Below are 27,078 nucleotides of genomic sequence, written 5' to 3'. Positions count from 1 at the left end.
GTATCGCCTGCGTTCTTCATTTTCCCACTTAGTATTTGTATTCCCTCCCTCCCTCCTTCCCTTCCTCTTTTCTGCGCAAACCTTGCTGTGTTGCCTGGTTGGCTGGCCTCAAACTCTTGTTCCTCCTGTCTCCTTACGCTCAGTGTTAGGGGTACAGGTGTATATGGCCATGTCTTGCTTTCGTTTGCTGATTTCTAATATTTCACTAATCTACCTATCATGTATGATCATAAATGAACTTGTTCTGCCTCCTCTCTGCACCTGCATTTATGCACTCCGAGGACTGCTACCTTGACAAAACGTTCAGTGGATGCATGACTCAGAGACCCGCCTCACGTTCTCCTCAGGTATGCACTTGAATACACTAAGTGCTTACGATACAGCCTTTTGCTCTGAGTTTAAAAGCAGTTCATCCTCAGAAGATGCACCCCAGGGCCTTGTGAGGATGCATGCCTTGAGCCCTCGTGTGCGTGGTGCATGGTGTGTTTGTTGCTTGTTAGTTTTTTGGAGATTCTATTTTTGTTTTGGCTATTTTTTGGTTTTGTTTTTAAAGATTTATTTATTTATTCATCCATTTATTTATTATATAAGTGCACTTTAGCTGTCTTTAGACACACCAAAAGAGGGCATCAGATCCCATTACAGATGGTTGTGAGCCACCATGTGGGTGCTGGGATTTGAACTCAGGACCTCTGGAAGAGCAGTCAGTGCTCTTAACTGCTGCGCCATCTCTCCAGCCTTTCTATTTTTATTTACAGATGTATTTATTTTATGTGTATAGGTGCTTTGCCTACACATATGTGTGTGCACCCTGTGTATTTCCAGTGTCCAGAAGAAGTCAGAAGAGGGCATTCAGTCCCCTAGAACTGGAGTTATGATGTTGTGTGAGCCACGATGTGGGTTCCGGGAATCGATGCCAGGTCCTCTGCAAGAGCAGCAAGGGCTCTGAACCACTGAGCCACCGCCCCAGCCCCCATAGCTTCTGTCTTGGGGGAACATAGTAGGCACCTTCTTGCCTCCTCTTTCCTTCTGATCCAGTGTCTCTACATCCCTGTGAAGAGTGGCTTCCGGGTGCTGTCTTTACTATGTTAATCTCAGACAGCAGTCTCTGTCTTTTGCCCTTGTAAGTTACTTGGCTGCTCTGACCTTTGGCCTAGATGCTCTAGGGGATTATTTTCCCGTTTCTAATGATGTTAATTAGATTAAAAATTGATTTTATATCTAATCAGTCTAAAAGCTCTAAGTAGGCTATGTTTATTTCTGCTTGTGTTTTGTTTAAGGTGAGGAGCATCCTCTGTGCCCTGAGGGTAGCCTGGGAAAACCGTAAGGGATGCTTGTTACGTCACTAGAGATGCCAGACCTTAGTTTTGTTTCCAGTTTGAACATTTTTTTTAACTTTCAGGATTTATTTTATATTTAATTGTAGTATGGTGTTCACAGGAGCCAAAACAGATGTCAGCTCCCCTGGAGCTGCAGTTACGGGCAGTTGTAAGTCTCCATACATGGGTACTGGTGCCCAAACTCTGGTCTGGCAGAAGAGAGGTCCATACTTTTAACCCCGAGCCCCCATTTCGGCATTTTCTTATCTGTTAATTTCTCGTTTATGTTCTTGGCTGTTTTCTTTCTTTTAACGCCCCTTACAAAATTTTCATTTGAGTCTATTCTTCCTTTGCTAATCAATAATTAATTGGACTTCCACTTCTGATATGATGTTACCATTTCCTACTATGTAGTTCCTCATTTTAACTGGGTTTTGTTCACTTCTTCCTCTTTGCGAGGATTCTTCTGCCAAGCCATGCCCCCAGTACCGGAACACTTTGGCTCTTGTTTGAATTCTGTGGTAGAGCTCCCTCCTGTTTCTTGAGGTGGAAGCTGTGCACTGCGTTCTTCGGTGTAAACGCATTTTTTTATTTTCTGTTGTTGTTGTTGTTGCTTCCCTCAGTAGGTTTGCATAGCTGCAAACTTTTGGACTGTCCTGTAACACGTGCCCTATAACGCATACTTCTCTATGTGAATATTAATTAGTCTTAACAACAAGAATCACAACAAACTATTACTGGTATCACAAATATTGCTTAAGACCAGAATTTCCGTGGCTTCTGAGTTCCCATTGCCGAGTGGATGGATCATCAGGGCCTCACCTGGCTCATTCCGGAAGCCACGGTTAGCTGGTGGGTTGCCTGGTGACGCGGCCCTGTTGGATGAGTGTCTTGGTTCCTCTGACCATGCAGCCATTTGTGCTAAGGTTAGTATCCTAAAAAGGTATCCTTGGAAACTGAGAGCATGTGTAAGGACTCAGATCTCCCAGAGTCTCCCATTGTGTCCTGGAAAAGGAAATCATGGTATTAGCCCAGATTCTAAGGTAGGAGAAATCAAGAAGTCAGCCACATAATAAAGGGTCACACGTAGATGAGAAGAGCCCTTGTGAATAATTTGGTGCAGAAAATTCCTGGTTCAACTCAAATTTCTGGTATGTATAAAAGAGATTTTCAGACATTACCTGTTATTTTTTGTGGGGATGTTAGAGTTTGGGATCCTATAGCTCTTTAGAGCACTTTTTTTTTTTTCTGGAAAATTGAACTTGCTAGGATCCAGCTTTAGTTAATTTCTTTATTTCATCATTAACTCTCTAGAAGGGAACTCATTTGCCAATCTCAGTCCCCCTGGTGCCAGCTCTTAGCCACTGAGCCATCTCTCCACCCCGAGGTGGGTTTTTCCTATTAGCCAAGATTGACGTTTAACTCCTAGTCCTCCTGCCCCGGCCTCCCCGGAGTTACCAGCAAGTCATACCATGCTGGCTCAGTTTTAGTTATGTCTCAAATTCTCTGTCTTAGTTACATTTTACTGATAAAACTATGCACAGAAGGAATAGTTTAATTGGGCTTATGGTTCCAGAGGGCTAGAGTCTGTACTGGCAGAGTGAAGGCACTGTGGTGGGCATCTGCAGCAGTAGCTGAGAGCTCACGTTCTGATTCACAAAGAGGAGGCAGAGGGGGGCACACTGGGAATGGTGTGAGTCTTTGGAAACCTCTAAGCCCACCCCCAGTGACACATCCCCTCCCACAAGGCCACACCTACAACAAGGCCACACCTCCTAATCCTTCCTAAACAGTTCTACCAACTGGGGATGGCCCTATGGGGGCCCTCCTCCCTCGAGCCACCACACCCACACCTGGCTTTCTTTACATTCTCTTCCCTGGTGACCCCCCCAGCCTCCCCACAAAGGCTGGGGCTGGGAACTTGGTTATACCTTTCCCAGAAGTTGCTATTTTTCTATTTTCAGGTTATTTGAGGCCCACAGCTCCTTTGTTTTCGATTTCTTCAGTGCGTACAGACCATTTCATTCATCCTTCAGTGTTTGGGGAACATTGTGTAGAGGTTCAGCTGTTGGTGGCCACTACTGTCTTGGCCCTCTGGGCATCCCACCCTTTTGATGCCTAATCATTTCCATTTTCTTGCTCTCCAAGTTGGACTTCTAAGTAACCTTTTCATATTTTATCACAAACTCTTTTCCCAGCTGGAACTGCCATTTTTACTTGAGGTATGCTTTTTTCGGGTGGGGTGTTGTTATAAAAATGTAAAAAAAATAAAATAGAGTCTTTTATCCCCCACTAGGTCCATCACCGCATGCCCCAAGATATCTGGTAGATATCTTAAGTCTCAGTCAGCAAAGCCCCTCACCCGTTTTGCTCCATCCCATATCACACTGCCGAAGGCTTCTCTCTGAGCCTGGCAGCAATCTCCCTACCTATCTAGTTCCCAAGGCAGGTTTCCATGCCAGAAACACACAGCCTGATTCCGTGGTGGCTCTGTGTCTCTAGCCACCACACACGTTCTTACACTTACATCGCTACATGAAAGAACACACAACACAATAGCCTTTGATCCAGTTGATAAGATATAATTGCCCACTTAAACATACAAAGCCCTGTACACAGCCATCCGTTAAGAACATTTATAACCACGTGTAAGGGTACAGCGTGGAATCTTAACGTCAGCCTCCATGTTGTCTCCGCCATGGCTTCTCTCTCTCTCCTCTCCTCCTCGGTTCCGTGTCCTCCTCTTCCTTCAAACTTTTCTCCCGGCCATCCTTCCTTCTCATCCAATGACAGGCCTCATCCTATCTTCTACCTGCCTTACCTGTGACATCATCCCACAGGGGGTCCAGCTTATCTATGGAGTTCAGCTCTCCCCTTCTATTGTGTTTCTCAGGGAAATACTGATTTGGGGAACTTTGCCCATTTTATGAGTCTCCTTATGGCTCATGGATCTCATTTTAAGTAATTGCTTTTTCTTTAGAAAATCTCAGTCTCCTTTACCTTCTCCAAACCTGTGGTGGTTGGGATATGCTTAGCTCAGGGAGTGGCCCTATTAGGAAGTATGGCCTTGTTGGAATAAGTGTGGCCTTGTTGCAGGAAGTGTGTCACTGTGGGTGGCAATGAGTTCCACCTCCTAGCTGCCTGGAAGACAGTCTTTCCTTAGAGGACTTCAGATGAAGTTGTAGAACGCTTAGCTGCTCCCGCACCATGCCTGCCTGGATGTTGCCACACTCGCATCTTGATGATAAATGGACTGAACCTCGGAACCTGTAAGCCAACCTCAATTAAACGTTGTCCTTATAAGAGCTGCCTTGGTCATGGTGTCTCTTCACAGCAGTAAAACCCTCAAACAGTACCTTTTCTGTAAAATTCCTTTAATGCTTTTGAAGGTTTGATGGTGGTCACTTACCGGGCCCAGCACTCACTCCCATGGGCTGTTTTCCACTGCATTTGTCTTCCATGTCACTGGGCTGCTGTCGCTCACCCCATAAGAGAGGAACATTAAAACGAGCAGAAGGAATTGACTGCAAGTGTAGAAACGAAATATGTTGTAGATAGACTGAGTATTATGTAAGTATTACCTGTGACACACAGCAGACCAGGATAGGGGCTGAGTCAGAATCCTTTGTACCAGAATGCTTGTCTCTGAGGGCACAGCTGCCAGACCCATTTGATTGTGCACACTGTGGTCTGATCTTGAAACAACAGCAGGCTTTCTTTAATACATTCATTCCTTGTCTCAGCGGATGAGGCTGATGACAAGCCCAAACGCTTGCCATCTATTTATAGCTAGACTGTGGCATATGCGGTTCCAGCTCACAGTGCAAGACGATTTTCAGGCCCTCTGAATCCTCTCCCCAGTTCCCCAGAGCCTGGTCTGTGGATTTTAGCCATTTTGCTGAGTGATCTCTAAGTTGCCAGCTTCTGATGCAAAGGCTTAAGTACCCATCCTCCGAATTCCTCACAGCCTGACTCAGCTTGTCCCCTGCCCTTGACTTCCACTTTTCCCTTTTATAGACAGAATTTGCCATTTGATAGGCATGTCCATAACCTTGGCCTGCCCATTTCCCTCAGAGTGTGATGGTTATTATTCTGTTAGGACAGAGAGAAACTGAAATGGTTAGGCTAACTCACAGTTGTATTCCCCAAAAGGGAAGTATGCATCTCTTATGGGATTGCGCCAATAGTTGGGGCCATTGAATCACCACATGGGAAAACTAGACAAATGCCTTGGGTAGGTGTGTGTATGTGTAGGTCAGGTGTTACATTTGTTTGGGGTGTGTGTGTGTGTGTGTGTGTGTGTGTGTGTAGGTATGTGGACAGCACTGCACACTTGTGGAACTCCAAGGACAAGAGTCAGTTCTCTCCTTCCACCATCTGAGACCCAGGGATGAGACGTCAGGCATCAAGTTAGACAGCACATACCTTAACCTCTGAGTCATCTTGAGGATCTGGTCTGGGATGAGGGTGTTTAATAGAAACTTGTTTTCCCTACAGGCCTCTGGGATGATTCTGCAGGTTAGCAAAACACCTTTCTCTGAGCAGGGCCTGGGTGCCACATGCCTGGAGTTCAGAACTCTAGAAAAGTCAGGGTTTGAGGCCAGGTGGGGCTACATACAGTCTGTCTAAACAAACACCTTTTCTGTGGCCTAGGGAGAGAGAAAGGGAAATAATCCTGAAAAATTTAAATGCCATAAAAAAAGGTCTTCAAAAGGGTACAGTGGAGTGGCTGAGAATGCAGAATCTCGAAGTACTTCTTGTATGTGGCACTCGACTAATGGTGTTTTTGGCTTGAGCGGTTGCTAGACAGGAGGACGTATACAGGACCTGCTGTCCACTGGCCCTAACTCTGCAGCAGTGGTCATCTTGTTAACCGGTGTCCCCTCAGTCTTTAAGTCCGAAAGAGCTAGAGGTCACTTGAGATGTTTTTTCAGGAAGCAAATGGCTCCATTCTTGAGAAGGGCCACATAAAAACTCCACCTTCCTGGGAGTCAAGACCACAGTTGTCAGTGGTAGAGACAGATCTGGCTTTTCAGTGAGTTCTTCGTAATGGTTTTGTCAGGTCCTGGAACATTCTGCACCTGAAAAAACCCGTCTCTGCATTTCCAGTGGCTTCATAATGCAGTAGGCAGAATGTCCCTTAACCCATCTCTGGGTCCCCAGTTGCCCGCTATGGTTTTCTTCGGCAGAGTTCATAACAGCTTTAGGCGTATGTTTCCTGTCCTTTCCTTTGCCCTCTCAACATCCTGAGGGAAACACACAGCTCCCTTTTGCAGAAGGATCAGGGAATAAGTGAAGATGAGAACGATTTGGGTCCAGACTGCACATCTCTGTTTAAAAATGAGTTCTCTTCTCCCTCCCCCCGCCCCCCACAAACCATTGATAAGCCATTTTAGCACTTCTTAGCCCCTGCTCTGAAAAGAAGAAGTACATGCATATCGGGAATCTTTGACAATGTCAAAGGGGAGGAGGGAAGTAAGAAGTGGAGGGAAGTAAGCTATGGTGAGGTCATCTGCTGGCTCTCCATTACTGTTCCACTGAACATTGTTAAATGCAAAGTCACAGGGAAACATTAGCAAAGAGGCTCTGCTACAGGAGCATTTCCTGGTGCAACTTGAGCCCATGGAGCTGTCCGACGAAGGTTAGGATTAAAAACCTCACCATGAAAATAAATCAAAGAACAAAACTATACATGGTCCTGCTTTCCCAGCAGTGTCTTGGGTTATGGAGGAAGCCACTCATCATTCATCCACTCACCGGGTTAAAATGAACAGCCGCATCCTCACCGGGTTAAAATGAACAGCCACATCCTCCTGCCCTAGTTCTTCTTTCTGCTCTCTGGAGCTTGGTCATAACCCTTTACTATCTATTGTTCTAGAACTGTTGTCCAAAGGGATGAAGGCTTGAACATGAAAAGGGAGAACACACACAAAGAAATAGTAAACGGATGGTTGCTTTAAAGGGCAGCCTGAGGTAAAGAGGGTTTTCCAACACAAAGGCCATGAAACTCAAGGTGATGACTGGAAAGAGTTCGGCAGAACAAAGCACCTTGTCTTCTGCAGGCTTGCTCTCCTGGTCCTTTATCTCCTGGGACCTGTGCTATGTGTGGTTGTCACTGTGGACAGCCACTTCTGATCCCTGTGAACTTAGTGGTCTATGACATCTTGGTCCCTCAAGCTCTGTCCAGGAAGTGTGACTAGGGCACAGTGTGAGCAGCAGGTGGCTCAATGGCCACCTTGGTGTGTATCTACATCAAAGACACAGGGCCTTGTCCTCATTATTAACTGGCTTCGGCTCTCTGGGAGCCAGGATCTCTAGTCAGCTGTGTGTAGGTAAGTGGTTCTCAGCCTGTGGGTCATGGCCCCTTTGGGGACTGAACTACCCTTTCACAAGAGTTCTATAGCAGATATCTCACATATCAGATATTTACATTATGATTCAAAACAGTAGCAAAATTACAGTTATGAAGTAGCAGTGGAAATAATTTTATGGTTTGGGTCACCACAGTATGAGGAACTGTGTTAAAGGGTCACAGCATGAGGAAGGTTGTGAACTGCTGATGTAGGTTAACCACGGTGTTTGGAAACTCGAACATTCAAGAATCGTGAACAGAAAACTGGTTTTGGCATGGGAAATTCCATGCCCAGCTCAAAGGAAAAAGATCAAAATGAATTAACAAAAATCAAAATAAAAATAACAAAGTTTAGTGTGAATAAAGTTAGGGAAACACAGACTTAAGAATATCAGTGGTAGACAGGCATGGTGGTACCTGCAGTTAGTCTCAGCACTCAGGAGGCATAGGCAGGCATATGTAGGAGTTCAAGACTAACCTTGTCTACATAGTTCCAGGACAGCCAGGGCTACACAGTGAGATCCTGAGACTCTGTCTTGAAAACAAGCAACAGATGAACAGCAACGAAACAAAGCCACAACAACAAAAACAGCTCCAAACACTCACAAAATGAATGCCGTCACCAAGAAGCATGGAAAGTATGTAATTTTTCTGAGCAAAGCTACGTAAGCTTTCTCAAATAGGCATTCAATACCTCTGACTAGCTACACTGATAGCTGGGCCACTGGCTGCAGCTTACTGCTCTCAGGGGACTCTGCCAAAGCAGAACTGTCTGTGCCCTTGACCTTCCAGAAGGCGTGGTTTTTCAGTTTTCTAAGTCCGTATGGTTGGATCTTACCCATTATGTGAGCTTTTCTTCACATAAGGGAAGGAAGGAAGGAGACAGAGGGAGGAAGGGCAGGAGACAGATGTATACACAGGAGTCCTGGAGCCAGCTGAGGAAGCCAGAGGGAAGGGAGAGAGAACGAAGGGGCGGGGGTGGGGTGAGTGGAGGCTGGCAGAGGTGTCACTGCTTTTACTTGACTGCTCAGAGCCCGTGGGCCTGGTAACCTCCTTCAGTAAGTGAGTCCTCCAGTCTCCCACATTTGGAAGTCAGCAATGCTCATGCCTCTGCCCAGAGGGCTGAGTTGACAGGCGTATGTCACATCCCTCTAGTTCCTACCTGGCCTTTATTCATAAGTGAACATCTTATTCTTCAGAATACCAGAGGAGAATTTGGCTGAGTATACTCAATAGATTTGCGTTTCTAAAGTTCAGTCACCAATGAAATGGTGTGTATTAGCACTGCTTTTCGGGGAGGAATATGTGGATCCACTCTGGAAAATAGTCAAATGTGCAGTACCAAAAGAGCTGCTGAAAAGCCACAGAAGTGGGGTTCACCTGCTCTCTGTCATGTCAGGCATGGTCAGGTAGCCTCTAGCAGCCGTGGCTACCTGCTATAACTCTCTGGTGGGTCCAGAGTTAGATGGAACGAAAAAGCAGTATAGAGGGAACCTATCTGTTTTTTCCATTAATTTATTTATGCATCCCCCCTCTCCTCCCAGTCCCTCCATAATACCCTCCCCCATCTTCCCCACCCCTCCTCCTCTGAGAAGGGGGAGGACCCCTTAGGAAGGGAACCCATCTTGCTTTGAACTTCCCACGACTCAAGTCCCACTCCTGTCCGGTCTACATCAGACCTCTAGAGTGCTGGATCGTCCTCTTCCTCACTGGTCAGTGTATTCAGAAGGTCCTGAGTGTGCTCCATTCTGACAAAATGCCACCTACATCATTTTGGGGGTTAAACTGTTCAGAGCTAGCCTTGTCTGAAACGTGTCTCCTTTTGTTACCTCTTGATATTCAGAGAAAGAACTCAGGAAGCAGTGGGGGGGAACTTGTGGACGAGCACAGACACCGAGCTAAAGTAACTGACTTGTGCAATGCTCATTTCACAAAGTGCCTTCCAAACTTTGCCCATGTAAGAAGTTCTCACCATTGAGCAGCCTGTCTGCTAAGTTGGCGCTGTTCCTGCTGATCTCATGTCTTGGGTGAAGCTGAGGAGAGAAAGGAGGAGCAGAATGTGTGTGTGTGTGTGTGTGTGTGTGTGTGTGTGTGTGTGTGTACATGCCTTTATATGTTTAGTAAGTTTTCATTTTTACTGGGGATCCTCCTTTAGCACAGGGTTGTTTGAGCTTTTTCCTACTCTCCTAATTCCGTGGCCTACATTAAGCCACCATCCAGATAATGGAGGGACAGAGACATGTTTACTGTAACTGACAGCATCAGGCTAAATCAACACAGAGAAAGCAAACAGTGCTGAGTGCCTTTCTGAGTGCTGGAGCTCAGCTCCTCAAGCTACAGACAGGGCTTACATCTCTTAGGGCCAATCTGGAGAGGTCCAGAGCCTCCTGTGGACTCACTTCCTCCTCAGGCGTGTCCTCTGGCCTCCTCCTTCCCCTGTCCTCTTCATCTAAGCACCACGTTCTCTCCGTGACTTCATGTAATGCGACTACGACATTCCCTTAGGTCCCCCGTGCATTTTCCCAACTGCAAGGGAGGTCAAGCTGCTGGAGTTTAGGGAACCTGCCCTGGGACCAGACTTTCATCTTCCAATGACCCCTCCTTTCAAAGAACTCTTAGACTCAAAAATTGGATGTAACCCTGGATTTAGCTTTTGAATACTATGTATTTCAAAGATCGCTTTTCTGCCCCCGGCCATAGAATCAGAAACACTTGCATGAGTCATATGATCTACAAGAAGCACAGACGGCACCCATCCCTCTAGAGAGCCATGTAAATCCAATTCCTTAGGAAAAGGTGAGTGTAAGTGTGAGGTTTTCCATCCAGAACAACACAATTTTTAAAAATTAAAAATCCTTTCTTTAGGGGCTGGGGATTTAGCTCAGTGGTAGAGCGCTTACCTAGGAAGCGCAAGGCCCTGGGTTCGGTCCCCAGCTCCGAAAAAAAGAACCAAAAAAAAAAAAAATCCTTTCTTTCATGTGTATTTGTGTCCCTGAGTGTTTGAATGTGTGCCATGAGCCTCCAGGAGCCCTGGAGGGCAGAACAGGGCACTGGACCCCCTGGAACTGGAGTTACACATCGTTGTGACCCATGTGGATGCTGGGAACTGAACCCAGTTTCTCTGCAAGAGCAGTAAATGCCCTTAACTGATGAGACTTCTTTCCATCCCCAAATAACAGTTTTGAAATGACCGACTTTAAAAATGGCTCCTACCTACAAGGACATAGCCAGGGTCCTGTATCTCTACCTGTACCAGGACAGAGCCCACCACTGTTCTGTCACTGTCCTTGGCACCTCTAGCATAAGCTGGATTGATTTGTGCATGTGGCTGTCTTTGTAGTTTCTAGCTAGGAGAGCAAAGGAGAGACTTCAAAATTGAGACTCCTGTATCCGATCTTCATAGCTTACTGCCTGTCCCTCCAGAGGGATCTGCTCACCTCAGCTCCCATTACATGGTTTAAATATGTGCACTAGGCTTTTAACGTGAGTAGGTATGAAACTGTGCACATATCAATAGTGCACACTCCAGCAAATTTTTAAAAAGGATTCATTTATTTATTTCATCTATATGAGTACCTGGTTGCTTTCTTCAAACACACCAGAAGAGGGCATCAGATCCCATTACAGATGGTTGTGAGCCACCATATAGTAGCTGGGAATTGAACTCAAGACCTCTGGAAGAATAGCCAGTGTACTCTTAACCACTAAGCCATCTCTGCAGCAAATTTTAATGGCAGATAGAAATTGAAGCTGTATCTGTACATCTGTTGGTTCTGCATCCTAGAATGGACTCAATTAATCAGAGGTGGGAAACAGACAAAACCAATTTGTATCAGTGATGAACACCCAGACTCTGTTTTCTTGTCATTATTTCCCAAACAGTGTAACATTATAACTACACGTATGCTGTTTGAACTGTAGAAGGTATCATAATCCACTTAGGAATGATGCAGGGGTGTCCAACATTGTGACAGTGCAACATGACCCTGTAAAGATATTGAACTATCTTCACAGATATCCTGGGACAGGGGTGGCCTGTGGGCCATAGGATGGACATATCTGATACTAATTCTTGAGGAAGCCTACAGGGTCTAAATACTACCCAGTTTTATACCAGGGGTTTAAGTGCTTGTGGATCTTGGTCTCTGAAGGTATTCAGGGATGAGTCCTCTGAAGGGAGAAGGGCAGCTGCTCATGTTCTATAGATGTCTGCTGTGGGAACCACCATGACAGGACATGGGCCCATCAGTGATGTAAATCATCCCCTGACCTCCACATGAGTGCCGTGGTGTATATTCATCCTCACCAAATAAACAAATACAGTAAAAAGAAAATTTAAATTTAAATTATAAAGAAGGATCCAAAAGTTTCTCTAGATGTGGATGTAGATACATAATATAAAGACGTATGTTGATGAAGATGAGTATTTGTATAATTTATATGCATTGAAAGTGGATAAATGTAATTTACACACACACACACACACAAACACCACACATACACACACACAAACACCACACACAGACACACACAGACACACACACAGACACACACACACACACACACACACACACACACACACACACACACACACACACACAGTCTCCTCCACTCCCCTATTTTGGAGACAAGATTTTGCTCTGCATAGCCTAGGCTGGTGTCTAACTGAAGATCATCTTGATTCAGCTTCCTGAGTACTGGGACAAGTTTGGGCCCCATGACAGGCATTTACTCTTTCTTCATTAAAGGTTCTATTATAGGGGCTGGAGAAATGGCTCAGTGATTCAGAGAACTTGTGGCTTTCCCAGAGGACTTGGGCTCAATTCCCAGTGTCCACATGGTTGCTCACAGACATCCATCATTCCAGTTTCAGGGGATCTGACCTCTTCTGACCTCTGCAGATACCAGGCACTTACATGTGCATATACATGCATACATGCAGGAAAAACATTGTAGACATAAAATAAAACTAATGTAAAATTTAAAGGATTACATTAAAACATTTTCCAATCTATCAAATAGTCTTAAAAGATTCGCATTTAAAGAGAGGCAAGGTTCTCTTTCTACATGCTGGTGGGAATGTAAATGGAGGTAGGCACTAAATCAGCACGGAGTTTCCTCAACAGAGGAAAAGGGACACTATTGTGTGATACAGTTACATCACTCCTGGGTCTATGTCTGAAACATTCTGATCCAGCACATCACAGAGACACTCGTACCTCCATGTTCACTGTTCCAGTGGTGACAACCAAGAGGAAGTGAGACCAGCGTACATGTCCATCAACACATGAGTGGTAGAGAAAATGTGCTATGTATACAAACCAGGATTTTATTCAGTTATGAGAACAAAATAATGACATCTACAAGAAAATGCATGCAAAAGGAAATCATTATGTTAAACAACACAAGCCAGGCCCAGGAAAAGACCATGTTTCCTCTCATATGCAGAATCTAGGCTTGTGTGTGTGTGGGGGGGGGTATGGGCATACGTGTGTGTGTGTGTGTGTGTGTGTGTGTATGTGTGTGTGTGTATGTGTAGCTTGTGAAAGCAGAAAAGGAACCATGAGAGGAAGATGGTATGTTGAAGGAGGGGATAGGGAAGGTAACATAACAGACTGCACTGGCTGGGTGTGGTGGTGCACACCTTTGACCCCAGGTCTCGGGAGATAGAGGCAGGAGGGTCTCTGTGAGAGGGAGGCCAGCCTGGTCTACACATCAAGCTCCAGAGAGACTCTGTCTCAGTATAAAAACCAACTGGCAGGAAAGAAAGGCTATTTAGGGGTGGGCAGGGGGCTGAAGGAGGACAAGAGGAAAGGGGTGAAAGGGATAAAACACGTGCTTGGAAAGGCCCCAGTGGAGCTGTACTTCCCATTGCGCACTAACCTTTTCCCCCCATCTTTATTAACTTGAGTATTTCTTATTTACATTTCGATTGTTATTCCCCTTCCCGGTTTCCGGGTCAACATCCCCCCAGTCCCGACCCCCATTATCACCCTCTCCCCAACAATCACATTCACTGGGGGTTCAGTCTTAGCAGGACCCAGGGCTTCCCCTTCCACTGGTGCTCTTACTAGGATATTCAATGCTACCTATGAGGTCAGAGTCCAGGGTCAGTCCATGTATAGTCTTTAGGTAGTGGCTTAGTCCCTGGAAGCTCTGGTTGCTTGGCATTGTTGTTCATATGGGGTCTCGAGCCCCTTCTAGCTCTTCCAGTTCTTTCTCTGATTCCTTCAACGGGGGTCCTATTCTCAGTTCAGTGGTTTGCTGCTGGCATTTGCCTCTGTATTTGCTGTATTCTGGCTGTGTCTCTCAGGAGAGATCTACATCCGGTTCCTGTCGGCCTGCACTTCTTTGCTTCATCCATCTTGTCTAATTGGGTGGCTGTATATGTATGGGCCACATGTGGGGCAGGCTCTGAATGGGTTTTCCTTCTGTGTCTGTTTTAATCTTTGCCTCTCTATCCCCTGCCAAGGGTATTCTTGTTCCCCTTTTAAAGAAGGAGTGAAGCATTCACATTTTGATCATCCGTCTTGAGTTTCATGGCACACTAACTTTTAACATTAAAAACAACCCGCGGTTATTTTTCACTTGTTTGTAACATCTTGTTGCTCACTGAGCTTGTTCTCCAAATTTTTCCTGTTAAAAATAGCATGAATGCTTTAGCATTTAAAAATGTTTTTTCTTTTACTAGTATTTTTAAAGTCAGGATAATTTGCTGTGAAACGTGGACCTCTTAACTATATACAATTGATAGTCCCAACGTATGTACCCTGTATCTACCCTTTAAACAAGTTTCCACCCCCCTCGAAGTTACCTGGAGCCCCTTCTCCTCCCAGTACATTTCCAGAACCTTTTGTTCTGGATCCAACTGTCTGGGGTTCACTGAAAGGCGTCTTGCATGAGTTTCTAGACTCATCTAGATCGTCTGTATTTGGTCCTTATAGCTGAGTCACACTCCATTTTAGGGACAGACCACAATTGGGCAACCTTTGACCTGTGGGTGGGGAGTTGGAGTGGCCCCAAGTTGGACTCATCATGTACAAGGCTGTTATTAATTTTGAGCGTTTTAGAAGTACACGCTCATTTCTCTTGGGTATCCGAAGGTAGAATTTCTTAGTCACAGGGAAGGTGTATGCTCATCTTTATGAGAAACCACTAGGTCCTTGTTTAAGTGATTTCACCAATTCAGACCCCCAGCCCCCCCAGCAATACATAAGGTCGGTAACTCAGCATTCTCTATAATATCTGCAATTACTCTTTAACTTGGACCTGCTGACCGTTGTGAAGCAGGTTGTTTAATGTGCACATTCCTGACACTTGAACTATCTGCTTGTCTCCTTTTGGTGTCCGTCCACTTGATTTGCATGAGGTATTTACACATATAGCACCCCTTGCCTGACTTACCTGGTGTCAAAGTCTCTTCCCAGCCTGTGGCTCGCCTCACCTCCTGCTTGTCCTTTGCTGAGCAGAAGCCTTTTTTCTGATGCTAATTATTTTTTCTTTTTTTTTTTCTTCTGATGCTAATTATTGATGCGCACTTTTATGGCTAGCACTTTGCAAGTCCTTGCTTGGCAGCTTCCCCCATGGTTTTTTTTTTTTTCTATAAGATTGAAATACCTTATTTTTAGCACTTACAATTCATTTTAAGTGTTGTGCATGGATTAATGATTTGTTGTTTCCCCCCTGGTCTGGACATCAAGCTGTCACACCATCATCTACTGAAAAGACTGTCTCCATTCATCTGTCTTGCTTTTTAGTGTCTTTACCAAAATTACTTCACCATACAGCTCTGGGTCTATTTCTAGACTCTCTGTTCTGTTCGGAAGAGCTATTTCTCTATTTATTGCCAGCACTACAGTCTCCTGGCACGGTAAATGCTTCTAGCTTGTTCTCCAGGAGCCTGCAAGCCATGCATTCAATGTGGAGGACTTACACATCTTTCATTAAGCTTTCTGTATGTCTTACAGTAATATTTTATTAAACTTAAGCATGTGTGTTGCGCACCAGGTTCTGTGAGATTGTATTTCCCGAAATGGCTGCGGTGGCGTTTCCAACTCTCACGCTCTTCCAGAATCTTGTCACTGTTTCCTCCCTGCTTGTGATGACGGGGCCCTTGTGACTGCTTGGACAGCCAGGATGTGTAAGAAGTGGTGCAGCACGCTTTCTCAGGCCAGGCCAGGATGGGTGAGCCTGTCTTTTGAAGTATCTGCTCTTGGAATCCACTCACCAGGTGGAGGACCCATTGGCAGGCCATTATCAATGCCGGAAATGAATGTGAATGGACGCATAAAATAATAGATGGGAGAGGCTCCTTGACCGCTCTGTAACTGTCCAGACATAGGAAATGACACAGAGGCTGTTTTTATTAAGTAACATCTAGGCCTTAAGCTAGGCTTGTTCCCAACTAGCTCGTAACTTGATCCTCCCATTTATACTAATCAAGTTCTGCCACAAGTTCTGGTTGGTTACCTCGCCTCAGTTTCACGTCCGACTTCCTCTGTGTCTCAGTGGTGAATCTTAAGTGGACTTTTTCCCAGAGTTCCTAGCTCTGCCCCATGTCCCACCTTCTACCTTGCCTTTTGCTATAGGCATAGGCTTCTTATTTTTTAATTTATTTTTTAATTTTTTTAAAAGATTTATTTATTATATATGAGCACACTGTAGCTGTCTTCAGACACACCAGAAGAGGGCATAAGATCCCATTACAGATGGTTGTGAGCCACCATGTGGTTGCTGGGATTTGAACTCAGGACCTCTGGAAGAGCAGTCAGTGCTTTTAACCTCTGAGCCATCTCTCCAGCCCCAGGCTTCTTATTTTAATTAACCAATCAGAAGGTGCCTTAGGCAGGCAAGGAAGGACATCTTCACACAGTACCTGTAAACATTATCCCTACAATGCTACCCTGGAGTCGCAGCCTACAAAATAGTTCCTCCGTGTGCAGTTTGGGACACTGGTCTCTCTCAGAAAGGGAAGAAAATGAGAATTCAAACAGGAATTAGGCCATCACAATGCATCCATGGAATCTTTAATAAGAATCTGTAGGAGAATGAGACGGGCATGAAGTGATTTCCTGTCAAGGTTACTTTACCCCATCTGTCAGAGCTGACTGCTAGCTTGTCGGTCTGTAAACACCAGGAAAAAGAGACAGAGGGTGAAGGTGAGGGAGGAGCTGGTCTGTGGGGAGGAGGGAGGAGAGAGAGAATTGGGGTGGGCTGCAGGCCTGTGCTGGGTGTTTACATTGGGGTGTATGTATCTTCTCTGTATCTCAATGTGCTTTCCACACACCACTGCCCTTGTAAAACACGTCGCATATGCTTGTTTATAAAGTCACACACATGAACACTCTGAAAAGAGATGGTTGTAGAGCTGGAGGCTTAGTCATACTCAGTGATGCTGGCTCTCCTAAGGCCTCATTCTCCCCATGGGCTGCTCTGTTCCCGGCTTGGGAAAGCCTGCAGCCATGGCCAATTAATTGAGGCAATTATCTTCAAAGTTCCGCTTTTGTACAAGCAGAGATAAAATACATCTCCCAGACCCTCCCATCGTTCTGCATTTTATGTCTGCCTTTCTTTCCTCTTGCTGGTAAATCTTCCATACTTCTAGCCCAGACTGTCTCTGGCAAGGACACAAGGGTTTCTGCTCAAAGTCAGCACGGCTTGTGTGATCATGTTGCCCTTGGACGTCATGTAAGGACTACTGCCCATTACTTGGGTTTTGTCTTGTGTGCCTTTGTTCCCTTTTACCCCGCTACGGTGGGACTGAGGTCTGCACTCGGTGGCTAATGCCAATCTAATCTCCCCAACTCTGCAAAGGCAACGAGGGCAATTGTACCATGGCGCACCTCTCTGTTGCCCTTGCCGATCTCTCCCGCCTGTGGCAAGTGAACAACCTTGATGCTCCTCCTACAAACTTGCAATGAGGCCTCACACCTGTAATCCCCACTCCTGGGAGGCTGAGGCAGGAGGATTACTACCAGTTTCAAATCATCTTGAGCTACACTTGGAAGCAAGCTCAGGCCACCCAGGGCCCCAGCACAGCAAGACTCCTTCCTAACTTTGCCACTGTTACCACGCTTCTCCAGAGCTCTTGGACAATTTGGTACCGACACAGACAGGAGCAATAAGCCCACCTTACGCTGTGATTCTGTGAAATCTAAGAACAGTAACAAATGACCATTGTTTACTCTGTCTATTCTCATCGAGCTATGGTTGTTTCTTGTTTGGGGGACAAGGACGATGATGATGATGACGACGATGATGATGACGATGACGATGACAATGACGACGATGATGACGATTATGATAGCATATATAATAATAAATAAATGGTTTTAACAGCTTCAGAGCAATGATCAACCTAAGCTTTGAGAGCTCTTCCAGCAGCCTGGGAGACTCACCGAGAAGTTCTGCTGCCCTGAAGCTCACTCTGCTCAGTACCTGACACATTTCCCTTTTTCTTGGACCTTCCTGATAACGATTCTTTCCTTCTCAGAAACAGTGTTTACCCTGAGGGCCAGAGTCCATGTTTTGTTGTAGGAGGCATAGAGGTGCTAGTACTCACAGATAACCCCCTCGGGGAACCTGGGATGGTAAGCACACAGGGTTGTTCCTTCAAAGGAAAGAATGAATACCTGTGACTGATCCAGAAGGCTGACCATGTCCTAGCCTGGTGATGTTTTTTCTATCTGTGTGGCCAGATACTTTCCCAGCACCACACCCTTCCCCAGACTCTTACCAAAAACTTAGTTTTTCAGTCAATCTATAGAACCTATTTTTATGGACTTATGTAGCCATGTCCAATCCGTATTTTAGCTGACTTTGTTCCTTAAGGAGGTTTCTGTATGTTTTGTTGTGCACGCGGGATTGAGTTCATCACCAAAATAGTTTTCACCAAATTCGGCTGTGCTAAATATGCTTAAAACAAGCCACTCTCGGTCAGACTCCTGAAGTTTGAACCGACACCGGCTACTGAGTCCTGTTGAGCCAACCGCCTTGCTACCTCCCACGGTTCATCACTCCATAGCCCTCCAAGCTGCAGAGGCTCTCCCACTTTATGTAAAAGGAAAGATAATGGTTCCTTCTGCAAGTGTAGGAATAGAACCCGGCTGGCTGGCTGGTTTGTTTTTCTGCTTTTAGTTTAAAGTCAGAATTTCATCAGACATGGTAAAGATTTAGCTGGCTTCTTCACTACCCCCCATAGAACTGTGCTCAGAAGGACAGACTCAGTTTAAACATTAAGTGAAGGGAGAAATCAAACAAAAGCAAGCCGACTGACCTTGGGCCAGTCATCCCTTACCTCTCAATGGATTTGTTTGCATACAGAAGGTGTACTGAGTGTGTTGTGGGAGTGGATGTGTGTGGTGGGTGCCCCTGACGGTGTTCTGGAGGTCTCCTGACTGGGACATGCGGCGGAGGACAGGAGCTGCAGACCCAGCACTATTCTGAATATCAGATCTCGGATGGGACATTCGTATTATAAAGGACCCATGCAGACCCCATCGGGCTGGATACAAAAGAGCAGAAGCTGCTAAGGAATAGGGAAGGAAGTGGGAGGACACGTCGCTGCACAGCACAAGGGACAGACAAGGAGATAAGGTAGCGACTGGCTAGGGCCCAGAGCCGCCCAAGTTGCGCGCATCTCCTCTCGGAGCCCGCAGCCAGACCCGCAGCCCTACCGGAGTCTCCCCAGCCACCTGCCAGGACTCCGGCGGGCGGCGCAGCCTCGGGCGGGTCCCCGCCCCCGCGCTGCTGGGCCAGCGAGGCCGCCGCGGCGTTCCGGGCGCCGCCGCATTGGCCGCTGCGGTGCGGGAGGCGCGGTCGGCGCAGCCACGGGGCTGCGGGCACTGGCTAGGGCGACCCGCAGCGCTCGCTCAGCCTTCGGCCCGCTCGCCCATGGCCCTGGCGCTGCGGTCCTGGCTCCCAGCCCCGCGCGTTGTCCCCACCGCCCGCCTCTGGCCGCCCAGCCTACCAGCCTCGCGCGATGCTGAACGGCGCGGGCCTGGACCAGGCTTTTAAGATGTCGTTACCGCGGAGGGCGAGGATCGGCGCGTCCGTGGGTGAGCGGGGAGGGTGGGCCACGGGGCGGGGGCGGCGCCCCGGGCTGGGAGACACTGCTCCGCCCTTCGCCCTGTCCCCTCCCCCGGGTGCCTGGGAATTCCGGACGCCACGCCCTGCTGACCCCTGGTCAGACAACCTGGCACCGGTGCGGCCCAAAGTCCTCCCACGGTGGGGAAGGGGCGAGGGGTGGCGAGCGTCAGAGAAGTGTCAGCACCCCTGGCATCCTTGTGCATGCGTGTGTGCATGTGCATGTGTCCGTGTGTATGCGTGCATCCATGTGTGTTCGTGTGTATGTGTGTGTGTGTGTCCGCGTGCGCGTTTACGTGTGCGTGCACGCGCGCGCCTGCATGTCCGTGCGCCCTTACGCGTTGATGCTGATGCTGGAAAGGACGGGATCTGCAGTTTTCTGCCCTGTTCCCAGTTGTCGTGGGCACAGTTTGGCCAACGTAGGGAACTTCTTGCCTCTCAGGTTGGCTGCTTGGGTCACTGAGTGTATGGCCTTGTACAGAGCCCTAAGGGAAGCAGAACGTCACTAATGATGTTTTCACCACCTGGGGCCCAAGTGCTCTGGCATACTCTAAGGACAGAGTAGCGCAGGGTTTCATTGCTAGGGAAGCTGCGGAGATAAAGATGCACTCATGCTCAAGCGCTGGCAGGGGCCTCGGTGGGACTTGAAATACAACTTCTCCAACCATTCACTGTAGATGCCTTTGTTGTATAACGTACTTAGGGAACATGACCCAGGCACACGCGATACTCTGTGACTACAGCACATGATAGGTGACCCAGAGCTTAGATAATGCAAAAGTAGAGGAGACTTCCAAAACGATGTCTGTCTTGCATTTCAGGCCACGTTGGAAGGAGTCTGGGTAGATCTTGGAGGAAGAGTGTTCAAGGTTAGAGTTGGAGCTGAAGTGCCTTGTCAGGTTGTGGCTTTGTCTGTCTTGAGAGAATAGACACAAATAAACAACCTTTACATTCCCACCATTGGGCAACGTGAGGGAGAAGAACGTCGTTTTAATTAGTGTTTGTTAAATGTGGACAATTTCAGGACACTGTAACATTCCCTTTGTGCAGAATCCTTTCCTGAAAGGGTCACCAGGCAAAATATCAAGATGAGGAGGCGGGGAGTTCCAGGGTTGTCAGGGAACAATAAGAGGGACAGCCTAGGGGCTGGGGATTTAGCTCAGTGGTAGAGCCCTTACCTAGGAAGCACAAGGCCCTGGGTTCGGTCCCCAGCTCCGAAAAAAAGAACCAAAAAAAAAAAAAAAAAGAGGGACAGCCTAGGTACCAGAGGGAAGGAAGTGTGTGCTTTCCAAACCAGTGCCAAAAATGCAAGGCTTTGTGAAGAAAGAAATGCCCTCAGATGGGCAGAGTGCAGATCGTTGGTTCTTTGGGGAGGATGGGAGAATGGGAGATTTAGCTTTGCATCTGAAGTCCCCGCTGCTGAGCCCAGCGAGACGTTTAGTAGAGACTAGCTTATGCGCCTGAGTTTACAGCCCGAGATCTAACTCTCAGAGTTCTTCTCAGGATGCCTCCATGGGTGCCTTCCTGCAGGTGTACAGGGCCTCCTCCTGGGAGAGACCTGCTTTAATGTTCTGCGGTTGTTAAGCTTCAGGTCTTGATTTCTACACAAGGTGAACGCACGGCATCTCACTTTTCACTGGGCTCCAAAATTATATAACTAATACCAGAGCAATCTGAAGGTGTCCTGAGTATTTCAGTATTTTCAAGTCAGAGGGTCTTAGGGGCCACAGAAAGGGATCGGAACCAGATGTGAAGCATCGTGGGGAGTCAGGAATGCTGCCAAAAGCTTCAGAAAGAATCTGGGCATTGATGCTTGATTCCTCTGTGGAGGTCACCGATGACCTTGGAAGAGCTGCTATTGTGTAACTGTGAGGAGAGATATCTGTTAGTGGGGGTGTAAGAGAGGATTAGAAGACCGGGGTTCAAAACAGACTGTCCATGCTACCTTTCAGGGTACGCTTTGCAGTTAATGGAGGGAGGGACAAATGGAGTGGTAGCTGTAGAAGTTGAGAGGGAAGATGTACTGTTTGAAGACTGACTGTGCTGTCCAACTATGACAGGAAGGACATCTCAGTCAGGGGCTTCTCAGAGGTCTGTGGAGTGAGCCACAGTGGGGAGCAGAGTTCAGAGAAGAGATATTTAGGAGAAAAAGGTATAGGGGTTTCTGAGGCGATGGAGGGCTTCGGGACCTTGTTGGTGGCAGATGTGGGGTGGGGTGAGACTTTAAAACATGAGTCTATTTAGAACACATAAACCATGGATGGGCAAGAGGTCAGGTTGGAGACCTGGGCAAGAGGCCTGACAATTGTGTACTCCCATAAAATATTAGTGACGTGATCTTCAAAGAATCCCGCTGTTTCTCATTTTCTGCAAACTAGCAGGCCTGATGGCCTGCAGCTCCTTGGAGACCCGGCTCCAGCACAGCCAAACTAACTGTTTAGTAAAGCAGCTCCATCTGGGGTCATTATTTCTGGCGAATGAACTTTAGACTCCCATTTTACTCCGGGTGTCCTGTTGTACTTTTCTCAGTTCTTCTCCACAGTGATCTCTTATGAAGTGATGGGGAACCATAGACCAGTTACAGGCTGTATCATGGGCTCCTGGGTCTCCAGTGACCACCGTCTGTGTGCCAGACACGTCAGGGATCTGGAGATGGGGCACCGAGCAGGACCAGCGTTTAGGGATGAGCACACGCACACTAGCTGTCAGTGGCTCTCAGCTTGTAGCCAGCCTGGGGCCTATGCGCACAGGCAAAGGACAGAGGTGAACAGGGAGGTGAAGCAGGAGTGTGTGTACAGGCGAGCAGGCATGGCAGTGGGGAGTGAGGAGGGAGAGGAAGGGAGAGCTCTTTTTCTAGTTTCTTCCCTCTTGTTGAGCTTCTGAATTTGGTTTTATACTAGATTGGCCTTAAGAGCAGGCAGACAGTAAGCACAGTGCTGTTAAAGATTAAATACAGGACCTGGATGGCTACAAGTCCTACTGAAAATCCTCTGGCAGGTCTGTTCCAACGTTTTTCCCAACCCTTCCATCTCTATTGAGGTGATTATTATTCTGGGGGTTGCCACACCCCCTTGCTGCTTTTCAATATCTATGAGGGGTTTTTAACCCCACTTCAGACTGTATTGCTCCCAGAAAAAAGACGCAGAGACCTTTAGATTTATAATCTTAAATGCACTAGAGCTGGGCAGATATCAACCCTCTACGCTATTTTGTCTACTTCTCTGTGATCTCTGAGATAATGCTTGCCATGTTCTACCTGGGCTGCTCCTACTCCATGGATCCAGCCCCCGTGGCCATGCACTGAAGATCCACTTACCCCATGGTGACTTTCTTCTTCCTCCCTCTTCTCTTTCTATCAAAGTGTGGGAGCTTTTGCTCTGCCTCCCTCTCTCCTGCCTAGCCCAGGCTGTAGGCATCTTTATTAACCAATGAGGGATAACTTGGGGGGGGCAAGATTATTTAAACAAAAGCTGGTATACTTCAGAATTCACTGACCCTGATTTTGGGACAACCAGATCTTCAGTATTTAGCATTTGAATACATAGCTGCAACAGACTAACCCCTACCTAACCTATGCCTCCCCTGCCCTCTTCTGGCCAGAAAAGGGGCTCGTTTTGGTTTTTATTTTTATTTTATTTCATTTTTTTTCTTTTCTTTTTTTCGGAGCTGGGGATCGAACCCAGGGCCTTGCGCTTGCTAGGCAAGCTCTCTACCACTGAGCTAAATCCCCAACTCCTTCATTTTATTTTTTATTGGATTTTTTCATCTTTATTAACTTGCGTATTTCTTATTTACATTTTGATTGTTTTTTCCCTTTCCGGTTTCTGGACCAACATCCCCCTAACTCCTTCCCCTCCCCATCCTCCCCCCATTACCACCCTTCCCCCAACAATCACGTTCACTAGGTGTTCAGTCTTGGCAAGACCAAGGGCTTCCCCTTCCACTGATGCTCGTACTAGGCTATTCTCTGCTACCTATGCAGTTGGAGCCATGGGTCACTCCATGTATAGTCTTTGGGTAGTGGTTTAGTCCCTGGGAGCTCTGGTTGGTTGGCATTGTTGCTCTTATGGGGTTGCAAGCCCCTTTAGCTCTTTCAATTCTTTCTCTGGTTTTGATTTTTAAAGGGGCTCCTGTGTGAACCTAACTGGCCTGAGTTTTAAAGGAAGGGGGTGAGGACAGCGAAAGATCGGATCCCAGCCGCTCAGACACTAGAACGTAGGAGCTGGAAAATGGCGCCAATGGTGGTATAATCTCTTCACTTCCCAGCAACTATTCCAGGGCAACCAGTTCATTTCCAGCAGAACCAGCTAGGTTCCGAGGCCCACAGTGCCGGCGCAGTTCGGGTCAGATCTAATCTGAACAGGAAGGGTTCATTTGATCATTCTAGATGTTTCCTTCTGCTTTGTTAGGAAATAAGGCAGGCATGGGTCTCCTCTCCTTCGATTCTGTTTTCTGCACTGTCCAGGGCACTCTACTCACAGGTTTGAGCCATCTCCCTCCCGGGTAATTTTGTACTTGCTCTGAAGGTCTGGAAGTACTTGGAGACAGTATGCGTTAAGGGTAAAATTCCAGACTGTAGGTTTAGAGAGAAATGGATTCAAACTTTGACACTGTCATTTGTTTCCTACAGGTCATTTCTTTACTTTCTAGATGAGGATGTAAAGAAAGACTCTAGCTCTCCCCTCCCCCGCAAGAACTTGTGTCAGTGGTGCATGTGTGACTCACACAGCGTGCATTACCACATGCATGATCGAGTTAGACGGTGTTACCCAGGATGTGGCTACACAGAGGCATGTCTAAGTGTACATGATGCAGAAATTCACACTCGACAGCTACCCTGATCCTACACTGTCCACTCTTTAATGTCTGATGCCTGTTACTTCCCCTACACGGTACGTGTCTATTCTCCAGTGTCTGACAGTTCTCTCCTTTGGAAGGAGTCTTTTGCGCCTGCACATGGCCACTATGCCCCTGATTTGATGACTTTAGTTGTTCAATAATTGATTTCACTTTTACAATGGACGCTTTATCTTAAATCCTCATCGGATGGAGGTGCCAGCTAGACAAATGGATCACATTAAAGCTGTTCTCTTAGAACCTTCAGATGGCTTATGAGAGGATGTTCATACAGCGCCTCTGAAGGAGGGTCTCTCCCCTTACCCCTGGGGATCTTCCCACTTACTAAATATAACCTCCGGTCAATAGCACACCGAGGCAAGATATTGTTCATGTCCCTTTGCGCCAGTGAGAGTGCTCAGGGAAAATGTTAACAACCACTAAGAAAGGCTAAAAATGAAAGTGAGCACACATTTATGACCTGGCAGTTTCCCCATATCATTGTCAAGGGCAGACACAAAGCAAAACCTACCATGTGTCACTGGGTGGCATGGAGATGGGGACGGTTATGTCCGTGTGCCTCCCAGACACACGTGTCTGTTAGAGTGCAGTCAGATGTGGCTTGCACTCTTGTCCCAGCTGTTTGGAAGGGTGCGGCGTGCATATATCTCTTGAGCTCAGCTTGGGACAATGTGGGCAATTAATGAGAACTTGGGTCAACAACCGAATTAAAGTGACAAAGGTACACACATGGGGTGTTTATTCACCAGCTGTGCAGAGGCAGGCTCATTACAATACCCTCCTCCCACACACCTGCACATGTCCCAGTTCTGTGTCTGTGCCCCTTGCCCTGAAGTGTTGTGTCTCATCTGCTAGTTTTAAAACAAGCAAGCAAGCAAGCAAGCAAACAAACAGGTACACTGTATCTCATCCTAAAAATGTGACCTGAAAAATCTTCATTCATTTTTACTCGGAGATTTGTGCATTTGGAAATGGTTCCCTGCGTTTGAGTGACTGTGTGTTGGGTAACAAGCACACATTCATTTCAGACACTCCCAAGGGACATCTGAGCACAGCATCTCCTTTATCCCCAGAGACACCACATCCGTCAGAGGCAGAGGGATCCCAGGGTTACTGTAAACGGTCCAAGCATGTCACTGAGATTGCAAGTGTGGAAAGCTGGGGAGGCGAATGACGTGGAGTGAGTAGCAGCTCATTGCAGACACCATGTTCACGACGTTGCTGGTTTCCAGTCTTGGTGCCTTCACGGCAAGGACCAGTTCATTCGTATTCAAAGGGCGCACCCGTGTCTGCTCTGTTGTTATCCTGTTAGTGAGGGATTAGGCCTCCTAGGATCTATTTTTAGATCAGCCACAAAAACATTATCCCCATTTAAGACTCTTTTCAATTCCTATTACTTCATCCTAATGCACCGAGCATGAAAATCTTGATTTTTAAGGCTATGCAACTTTTGCCTTTAAACTCCCCAGTGGTGGTTATTGTATCTGTAATGGGCTAAATGATCGTCCCTTCTGTAGAGTGCCTGGGGACCTGCCCAGCTGTGGGGCTTTGAGCTGAGCAGCTTGCTTAGCGTTTATGACGTGGTCGTGTGTGCCGTGCCTCAGCCTGTACTCTGCTGCCCCAAATTACTGTGCCGTTCGTCTCTGCTGGGACACAGCCTAAGCTTGCCTATGCCGACTCCATCTCCCTTATTACTCTGTAGATCCTTGGAAATAGAGTTCTTCAGCTCTGTTTAGCTCTTCCAGAGTCTCGTTTTTGGGTCGTAGGGTTTGGGTCGAGATTCTCAAAGGGAACACATCAATACGGGAGGGTCAGTGGGTAGTATCTAAACCTCCCCCACCCGGAATAAACTGGGCGAGAGGCAAACACAGGGGATGAATGGAGATGGTAAATGAAGTGCCAGGCCAGACTGTGTCTTGGCAAATGCATAATGGCAAACATTGCCTGTTTGCTTTATCGTCTTTATGTTTATGGCTGTTTGCTTTAGTGGTGGAACCAGTGGGGTGAGAGGGCAGGGGAGGAGCTTTTCTTCCTCGTGAGGAGTGGTTGGTGCTGTTAGCTTTGCCAACCTGATATAAACCTATATGTATTTGGGGACTTCGATTAAAGAACTGTGTCTGTAAAGCATATCTTCTTGATTAGTTCCATTAGCACATTTTCTTGACTAGTTACACATCATATTTCGTCATGCACAAGGGCCCAGGCAATCTGGGCAGTGGCATCCCTGGTTAGGTGGTACTGGGCTACGTAAGAAAGCAAGCTGAGGGGCTGGAGCCATGGCTCAGCGGTTAAGAGCACTGGCTGCTCTACGGGAGGACCCGGGTTCGAGTCCCAGTACCCACATGGCAGCTCAGAGCAGTCTGTAACTCCAGGTCTGATGGCCTCCTGTGGCGTCTGCAGGCACTGCGTGCACACAGTGAACAGATGTATATGCAGCCAAAACACCCATAAACAACAACAACAACA

General features: G+C 47.0%; 1 protein-coding gene and 1 long non-coding RNA gene across 5 annotated transcripts in view; one reads left to right on the top strand and one right to left on the bottom strand.

Moving 5' to 3' along the window:
- Positions 1-27,078, top strand: part of Atp8a2 (ATPase phospholipid transporting 8A2) — a 528,141-nt gene that overhangs the window by 2,369 nt on the left and 498,694 nt on the right. The window contains exon 1 of one of the 4 annotated variants that reach the window (XM_087586605.1): positions 16,688-19,727. The exons of the other annotated variants lie outside the window; for them this stretch is intronic. Coding sequence (XP_087442731.1) covers positions 19,652-19,727 — 76 coding nt within the window. The 5' untranslated portion in view covers positions 16,688-19,651. Of the gene's footprint in view, positions 1-16,687; positions 19,728-27,078 lie in introns of those variants that run through there. 4 annotated transcript variants of the gene reach the window in all.
- On the bottom strand, positions 550-8,426 carry LOC148000980 (uncharacterized). Its single transcript, XR_015638819.1, has 4 exons — positions 8,278-8,426; positions 7,077-7,221; positions 4,729-4,843; positions 550-2,324 (listed from the first exon to the last, which is right to left on the bottom strand). It is a non-coding gene; the product is annotated as an uncharacterized LOC148000980 (long non-coding RNA).

This window comes from Rattus norvegicus, chromosome 15 (genome assembly GCF_021556685.1).
Source record: "Rattus norvegicus strain SHRSP/BbbUtx chromosome 15, alternate assembly SHRSP_T2T, whole genome shotgun sequence".
Classification (NCBI taxonomy): domain Eukaryota; kingdom Metazoa; phylum Chordata; class Mammalia; order Rodentia; family Muridae; genus Rattus; species Rattus norvegicus.
The sequence above is the reverse complement of the archived record's forward strand: the minus strand, read 5'-3'. Positions and strand labels throughout refer to the sequence as shown.